The sequence below is a fragment of the Galeopterus variegatus genome, unplaced genomic scaffold, assembly GCF_000696425.1.
Source record: "Galeopterus variegatus unplaced genomic scaffold, G_variegatus-3.0.2 Scaffold2626, whole genome shotgun sequence".
Classification (NCBI taxonomy): domain Eukaryota; kingdom Metazoa; phylum Chordata; class Mammalia; order Dermoptera; family Cynocephalidae; genus Galeopterus; species Galeopterus variegatus.
In genome coordinates, this window is record NW_007728737.1 from 237,871 (window position 1) to 246,710 (window position 8,840).

An 8,840-nucleotide genomic window follows, 5' to 3' on the forward strand; every position below is an offset into this window, starting at 1 on the left:
CACACCGTGCCGAGGGCTGCGATCCCCTCACCGGTCCAAAAAAAAAAAAAAAAAAATTCTGAATAAATGTTGATGATGAAGTATGATAGGACTTGGCTCTATCAAGGAAGCTGGGGCTACTGGCAGTAGAGAGCCTGACAGAAAAGCGATGACATTTCGGGGGACACAGGTTGCTGCGTCCGCAATGACAAGATAAACATTTACTTTTACGACAGGTATGATCTGGCATTCATCAACCACCTTCCCTTTTAGCAGATATCTATTTTCTTAAAAAGAGTCCCTTCTTTAAAAAAAAAAAGTGTCATCAAAAAATCCAGACGCTGAAGGAAGTTCCTACTCCAGTATAAAGGCAAATTACTACAAGCAATTATTAAATTCCATCGTTAACAACTCTCTCCACGTAAAACAGCTGGATGACAACCCAAATCAAATAGATGCTGCAGCTAAAATCAGGTAAGGTGGGAAAAGGGGCTGGAGAAGGGAAAGGAGGAGTCAGAACACCAGCAGCTCTCAAGCTAACGCCAAGTCACATTTCCCACTCCGCTAGGTCCCAAGGAAGCGACGCCATCAGCGCCGACCCACTGCGCAGGCGCCATCCCCAGCCCGCATGCGCACTGAGTCCGCTGCGGCCTGACGAAATTGCCTCCTACCAGGCAGCTGCCGCAGGCCCCTACGTTCTCCATTTTCCTAGTCCCTGCAGGTAGGCTCCCAGGGGTCAACTCCCTTTCCGCCAAGCTCCCGAAGTCCTTGAGCCCTCGGCGACTTACCTCAGCGGCTTTGGCACTTTCCCTTGCAGCCCCGCCCCCAGGGCCAGCCGGAGCGGCCGCGCTCACAACGGCAAGGACGGCGGCGTGCTCGCGCCCGCGCAGAGGGAGCTCGCGGCGGCGGGCGTGGCCGGGGCGGAGACGCGCGGAGCGGAGCACGCGCGGTCGGAGAGGCCCTGGGGTCCTCAGGGTCTCGGCCTGCCTTCGCTTTCCTGTAGCGGCGGAGTCCTCTTCATTCGCTTTAGCGTACTCATGTTTTGCTCGCTTTTGCGATTCTGGGCTTCAGCTTCCCTCACGATATCGCAGAGATTCTGCTTTCCTCTCCCTGTTCACACCACCACGGAGCAGAGTTAAGTTGGTTATTCCCCCTGTCTTCCTTCTGAGCCGTCTCGTAATCCAGGGCTGTAAAGGGAAAGGTAGATACTTGAGTTTGTCGTCTCTGAGACAACTACCTTTTCTTCCAAAGCTCGTGGTCTCAGGGCCCAAGTATACGTTTGTGGAGAACTTTTTTCTTTTTGAGAAGTCCTAGGGGAATAGGGCACTAGGGTGTAATGTCGTTAGACTACCACTAATATGTCCCCTCGTCGTCCATCCAAGTTGATGTACCGTCCGTGTTATTTCTCACAACATGAAACCTTGGTTCTGTAAGCAAACTATCAAAGTGACTTGCTGAGGATTGGACTGAGCATTAGTGTGTTTAGCAAGGATTGGTCTGTTTTCTTTGGAACGCTTAATTATCTTGGTCTTCAAGATTATCCAACCTGTATGTGGTAGGAACTTAGGTGAACTGCACCACAGCTGGCCCACAAGGAATATTGTTTCCTAAATTATTGATTCATTTAGTGGTGACAAGAAGCTTGGCTTCTCAGTAAATGATGTACAGGTTGTTGGACATTGGGTTTCTCCCCTCAGCAATATGTTGGTCTGAGAACCATATGAGTTACTAAGTCATATTTTAACTGCGCTTTGACCAGGCAACTGGCTCTGATTGTTGGGTATATATTTCTAGCACCTATACAAGTACTTAACCACCCCACCCCACCCCCCAGTGTAATTATGTTGGGTAGAAACGATGAGACACTTGCAAATGGTTAGATGAACTTTGAAGGCTGCATTTTACTCCCTTTAGGTTAAAGTATTAAAGAGACTGTTATTCTCTCTTTCAAAATCATGGACAGGCTATATATAAAGGCCTTTTAATCACCTTTTTGGTGCGATAAAGAATTTACAAATCACTTTGCTGTCTAGAGTGAGCCACAAAAGGAACAGTATGGTGGAAAATGCAGAAACTGACCTAAAACAGCTGATGGGAAATCCAGTGGGAAACAGTGCTTTTTTTGCTTAAGATATCCTGTGAACTGATGCCCAATTATATCCTTTCCGGCCTACATAATGATCCGTACAACAGAAAGAGTTTTTATTTCTGATTACAACAAAAGGTAAGATGATAATTTATTTTTCAGGACTTCACTGGAGTATTATTTGGAGAAAGTGTCATGGAAGTTCTGCGCCCACAGCTTATAAGAATTGATGGTCGGAATTACAGGAAGAATCCCATCCAAGAACAGACTTATCAACATGAAGAGGATGAGGACTTCTATCAGGGTAATCCTAGTTGCTCTTGGATCAAATTAGAAGTAAAATGGCCTGTGTATTGTAGGAGCAGTTCTTTGTTTTGTTTCAACGTGTTTCTGTGTCTGCACTGAGATTTGAGATGTTTGTCCTCACTTATCAGCACCCTTAGACATCAGCATAAATGGAATTGAGTTTGAATTTGACTGAGACATTCTTGGTTGCAGTTCATAAATCAATTATGTTTCATCTTTGTACAGAGTATTAAATGTCATGAGGGGTAATTTTGGTTAACTATAATAGTAACCATTTATATTCTGTGGCAAAGTTAATTTCTTTATCTGTAAAGTTGCGAAGTAATATATATAAATTATTGAAACAAATGAACATATGTATTTAGTTCAGTGCCCAATTATGTTAGCCATTATTATTTTTTTCTTCTTTGCAGTTATATATAGGCAGTTCCAAATACGCTTTATTATAATGTAGGGATAATTTTAAGAAATAAACCAAACAGTTGAGAAGGATTATGCATATTTTCATTTTAATTAACTTTGGCTTGGGTTTAATGCATAAACGGGGCCTTGCAAGTTCTCAGCTACTTTTTCCTTTTGGTTTATAAGCATTTCCATTGGACCCTAAGTCTTGGAGGTTAATCTTCCCTCTGATCCTCCTCATTGTTTCCTTACAGCCTTGGGGCCTTAAGCTCCTTTACTGCAGCCTCCTACCTTCTCTTTGTCCAGGCTGTATGGAATAAGTTCTCCCAGTATCACTCCTACATCATTTACTGAAGTAATTTTGTGTCTTAATACTAAAAACAGCTGAATTGTATACTCTAAAAGGGTGAATTTTATATGAATTATATCTCAGTAAAAAAAAATAGTAAAATTTTTTTGTCTTAGTTTTCTAAGAGAAAACAGTTAATACTGGTATGTATATGCTTTCCCAGGGTTCTGAGACTGAAGTATTTGAAATAATTATTAGTATTTTTTTATGCTTTATTTCTTCTAAGAGCGGGTTAGAAGGAATATTAGAGCAGTGTTCTGCAGTGTAAAGTGTTGGGCTGTTCTTTGTGCCTGTGTATTGCTTTTTTTGTTTGTTTGTCTTGGCGGCTGGCTGGTACAGGGATCTCACCTTGGACCTTGGTGTTATCAGCACAACACTCTAACCAACTGAGCTAACCGGCCAGCCTGAGAATTGCTTTTTAAACCCCAAAAGTGTTGTCCACAGAACAGCAGCATTTCTGAGGAAGATGTTATGATCTCTGTGCAGGCTCTATGGAGTGTGCTGATGAGCCCTGTGATGCCTACGAGGTGGAGCAGACCCCACAAGGATTCCGGTCTACTGTGATGGCCCCCAGCCTGCTCTACAAGTGAGTGAGGTTCCCAGCAGCTTCACAGGGAAGCACCGCCAGGAAACTCAGCAGGAAACCGACTCTTCTGTCTTCCACACTTATTGTGATGCCGGTCTACTGTGATGGCCCCCAGCCTGCTCTACAAGTGAGTGAGGTTCCCAGCAGCTTCACAAGGAAGCACCGCCAGGAAACTCAGCAGGAAACCGACTCTTCTGTCTTCCACACTTATTGTGATGCTTGATTTCTAATGATAAAATAGTTTAGTGTTTTACATCCTAAAATTTCAAAGGACTGATTACAGATTAATTTCATCATTCCACATGTATCATCAAGTCCTATTGATTTTGCCTCTTAAATACCTTTTGAATCCACCACTTATCTCTATCTTCACTGCTTTCCTGTGGATTACTTAAAATAGCCTACTTACTGGTCTCCCCACATTCATTCTTGCTCTCCTCCCAGTCAGTTCTTCACATTTTGGGTGGAATGATCTTTTTTTCAAAGATGAATGAGGTCTGTCCAAGCAAATCTATGGGAGATCTACAAATATGGAATCATATGCCTTTAAGCTCCAAGAGGCAAATAGTTTCATTTTCATCAACCATGAGAGCATTCTGAAACACCTATTAAGGATAAAATTCTGTAATGTGGCCAGTTGGGAAACCAAATGTCAACCCTGGTAACTGACTTTCTTCACAGGCTCTAGTGACATTTTTTCCTAGGAAACATGATTTTAGAAAGTTGTGGCTCAGTTTCCTGATAAAAATCAATGTAACATGTCTTAATATGTATATCTGCTACTGCTCTGTAAAAATTCCTTAGATATCTGATTTTATCTCGATCTTTTGAATTCTGTATATTCTAAGTACTCATTATGTACCAGGTGACTCACATGTTAGATTAGGCATTGGCTTTGCTAAATCCTAACTAATAGACAATATTTACTAGGAAGATCTCTTTCTTGTGAATCATATCTGGAGGCTTATTTGGATCAAGGAAGAAATTACCTGGCCAAACTAACTTATAGTCAAAGCTAATATTGGCAACACCTATCCATGAGATAGTCTAATGCTATAGTTCTCAGCCTCTGGTGCATATTAGAATCACCTGGGGAGATTTAAAAAAATCCCAGTGCCTGGGTGCACCCCAGATTAATTCAGTCAGAACCTGTGGGAGCGGGACCCAGACGGCATTAGTATTTGAAGCCTCTAGGTGATTCTAAGTGTGTAGCCAAGATTGAGAACCCCTTGATCTGGTAGGAATTTCCACTTACGTATTCAGCCAAGCAGTTATCCTTTCACTGCTTATCTGTATTATTGTAGTGAATACTTTAGACTTTCCATGTAAACCTCTTTTGAGTCTGGCTGTATTTTTAACTGGAAGGATGCCATTATGGGCCTAATGAAGGTAGCATGGACTATATAGGGAGCTCTGTGCTAGTCACTGGGAAGCTCTTTCATTTATGATCATGTTTAATCCTTACAGCAACTTTATGATGCATAGGTATTATTCACTCTATTTTTATTAGTGAGGAAATAGGGTTAGAGTGGATAAGAGACTTGCCCAAGTTTTGATTCTAGAGCCTTTTAACCTCAACCACTTCACTTTCTAAGGTGCTGAAGCCTAGACCATTAATAACATTTTTTTTTTTTTTGTCTTTTTCTGTGTCCGGCAACGGATCGCAACCCTCAGTGTCGCCCCCGTACCGGGACCGGCAACGGGATCGCAGCCCTCGGTTTTGCTCCCGCGCCTCGCTCAGCCAGTGAGCGGGAACCGGTCTGTATGTGGGATCCGAACCCTCGGCGGGAGCGCCGCCGCGCTTCCCAAGTGGCGCACTATAGCAGTGCGCCACCGGGCCGGCCCATTAATAACATTTTGAGGTAACTATTTTTTGAATAAGCTTGTCCACTAGTATAGGGAAAGTGAAGATAAATGGTCAGGGTCCCTCGGAAGTTCCGAGTCTCGCCAAGCATTTAATGTAAATACGCGTGTGCACCCAGGTGGTCCTTGGTTATTGTCTAATGTAATTGCACATGTGCCCCTGCACTTGTCTGACTCCATCCAGGTGTTCCTGCGTTATCGGACTTATGTATAAAGGACTAGTGGCTCAGATCCACAGGGCCCCCCCCCTTGCCCCCTGGGGGGGCCCACAGGGAAGCTACTACTGCTTCTTTTTTTTTTTTTCTTTTCCTTTTTTTGTGTCCGGCAACAGATTGCAACCCTCAGTGTCGCGCCCGTACCGGGCCGGGACCGGCAACGGGATTGCAACCCTCGGTGCTGCGCCCTCACCTCGCTCAGCCAGTGAGCGGGAACCGGTCTGTATGTGGGATCCGAACCCTCGGCGGGAGCGCCGCCACGCTCCCAAGCAGCGCACTGTAGCAGTGCGCCACCGGGCCAGCCCAGCTTCTACTGCTTCTGGAGGCTGTTGCTGCAAGCTGTTGCTGCCAGAGCCCCCAGGACCCTCCAGGAGGCCACTGCCACTGCTGAGGAAGCTGAGGACTGGCCCTGTGTCGTCTGCCACTTGCTCCTGGGATCTTCCCAATTACCTAGCTTGTGGACCTGTATGTGAGGGGTCTAGTGACCCAGCCTAACTTATGAGAGGTCTGTGACCCAGTCTATACAATGGGTTTGAAGGGTTTGTGAGTCCTAGCAAGACAATTGGCTACGTTGGCAGGATTCCAACAATTGCCCCTAGCTGTACATCTAGCCACATACCAACCAACAGGAGCCTAATTGAAAGCACCCCTAATTGATAAGGCCTGGGAAGACAAAGGCATGATAGAATTGGTGAAATATGATCTCCAGCCTAACAGAAGAAAACCTCATGGTGATTATAGAGTTCCAATCCACTTCTAAACATCTTGTTTTTTGTTTGTTTTGTCGGCTGGCAGGTTTGGGGAAACTTGTTTTTTAAAAACTGGCTTACTATAGTAGATTTTAATGGAAATAGTTGGGCTTGGTTATCCCATGTTAAAACAATAGTTTTAGATATAGTCACCTATGGTATTGGGTACTGTAATTGAAATCATAGAAGGTGAAATAATGTTGATGACAGCAAGTTCTTTCTCCTTTATAGTCCTTTGATGATGCTTTATAAACTCTGAAACTTCTCTCTTGGGATCCAGTAGTCTCATTCAGTTTAAAACATCTGTTGAGAAAATATAGGAAAATAGTCAGGGCCCCTCAGATGTTCAGAATCTTGCTGAGCATTTAATGTAAATATGCACGTGCGCCCAGGTGTTCCTTGGCTATTGTCTAATGTAATTGCGCATGTGCACCCAGGTGTCCTGGGTTATGACTTAAGTATAAAGGATGAGTGGCTCTGCCCCTCAACCCCCGGGACGCCCTAGGGGAGGCCGCTACTGCTGCTGAAGGCTGTTGTTGCCGGTGCCCCCAGGATCCTTCGGGAGGCCACTACAGCTGCTGCTGTTGCTGAGGACTGAGCTCGTGTCGTCTGCCAGTGGTTCCCGGGATCTTTCCCAATTATCTAGTGCGGACCTATGTGTGAGGGGTCTGGTGACCCAGTCCGTACAAAGGGTTTGAAAGGCCTGAGCCCTAGCCCTGACAATACAAATGGAAACTTAGTATAACTAAGATAATGAAACATTTTGGCTTTAGTTATGATTTGCCTTACTCAACAACTGGCGTAGTTGTTTAGCTTTACAACATCTAATTACTTTAGGTTCCAAAAGATAACTTTGGATTGTCAGAATTACTTACACTAGGAGGCCCAGGCGGGTAATGTGAGCCAATATAAGATTGAAGTAGGGTAGATGAAAGACAGTGGGGAATGATGAGTGTAAGGCTACACGACTATGCCAGTTTCTGGGTTAGGGCTAAGACCCTTCAAACCCATTGTACAGACTGGGTCCCCAGACCCCTTAGATGCAGGCCCATGCTAGATAATTGGGAAAGATCCTGGGAGCCGTTAGCAGATGACACAAGCTCAGTCCTCAGCAATGGCAGCAGCAGCTTACAGGTCCGGCAGTGGTGGTGGCCTTGCGGAAGTTCCTGGGGGCACTGTCAGCAACAGCCTCCAGCAGCAGTAGTGGCCTCCCCAGGACCCCTCTGGGGGCATCCTGGGGTTGGGGAGCCACCATGATCAGAGCCACTCATCCTTTATACTTAAGTCCATAACCCAGGACACCTGGGTGCACATGCGTAATTACATTAGACAATAGCCAAGGAACACCTGGGCACATGTGCTTATCTACATCAAATGCTCAGCAAGATTCTGAACATCTGAGGGGCCCCTACCATTTTCCTATATATTCCCAACAGTGGGGATTGTGATGAGCTCGTGTCCCACCTTCAGGCGGTAGTTGAGAGCTGGCTCCTGCATATTGTTGCCATGAGTCTTCAGATCTTCACTTTTTTCTAAAGAACCTGCAGATATATATTTTTAGATGAAATCTCCCAAACAAAATATGTCTATGTTCTGAATTCAGCCTGAGGGTTACCTGTTTACTCCCTCTGCTTTTGAATCTATCCTGTATGGTGAACTCTGCTCTTTGCTAAGTTGTTTACCATTGTTTAATTAATCAAAAATAATTCCCTTTTGATGAATTCATAGTTAATTTGTTCTCCAAAATGGACAAGGTTTCTCTCCCTCAAATTGTAGACCCATTGCTTCCTGAAAGTGCACTTCGAGTCTATGCCAGCTTTCCTTTCACTGAACTGCAGACCCAAATTTTGAATCTAATTTCGAGAAGCAAATAAGTGTTGGGCATGGTTATTCTATCTATACTTTGAATTGGCTATAGGACATCATTTTGTCAATGAGTGTAAAGCAGCATGTTTGATAAAGCTAGATGACTTGTAATTTCCTTTACAAATATCGAGCTTTTGCCGAAGTACTTTTATGTAAGGGAGTATCTGTGGCCACAAAGGATTGAAACATGATGAGATTCTTTATTTTGGTACATTTTGACTTAATCTCCTTCTGATAATTTTTCTTTATATTATAGGCATATAGTTGGAAAGAGAGGAGACACTAAGAAGAAAATAGAAATGGAGACCAAAACTTCTATTAGCATTCCTAAGCCTGGACAAGATGGAGAAATTGGTGAGACTCAGTATATGAGTATACAAGTTACATTTGCAATCACTTTTGCAAGTGTATGGAATAATGTAACCCAACTGAGGCATTT

General features: G+C 44.1%; 2 protein-coding genes across 2 annotated transcripts in view; one reads left to right on the forward strand and one right to left on the reverse strand.

Moving 5' to 3' along the window:
* ANAPC16 (anaphase promoting complex subunit 16) overlaps window positions 1–863 on the reverse strand; it is a 13,708-nt gene extending 12,845 nt beyond the window's left edge. The window contains exon 1 of the mRNA XM_008582483.1: window positions 768–863. The gene's annotated coding sequence lies outside the window, so the exon portion shown is untranslated. The remainder of the gene's footprint in view (window positions 1–767) is intronic.
* The window catches only part of LOC103598483 (activating signal cointegrator 1 complex subunit 1-like), a gene marked incomplete at its 3' end in the record, with an annotated part of 16,044 nt that continues 7,820 nt past the window's right edge, over window positions 617–8,840 (forward strand). Inside the window, exons 1-4 of the mRNA XM_008582485.1 lie at window positions 617–700; window positions 2,228–2,369; window positions 3,609–3,708; window positions 8,658–8,755. Of these exons, the coding sequence (XP_008580707.1) occupies window positions 2,261–2,369; window positions 3,609–3,708; window positions 8,658–8,755 (307 nt within the window). The remainder of the gene's footprint in view (window positions 701–2,227; window positions 2,370–3,608; window positions 3,709–8,657; window positions 8,756–8,840) is intronic.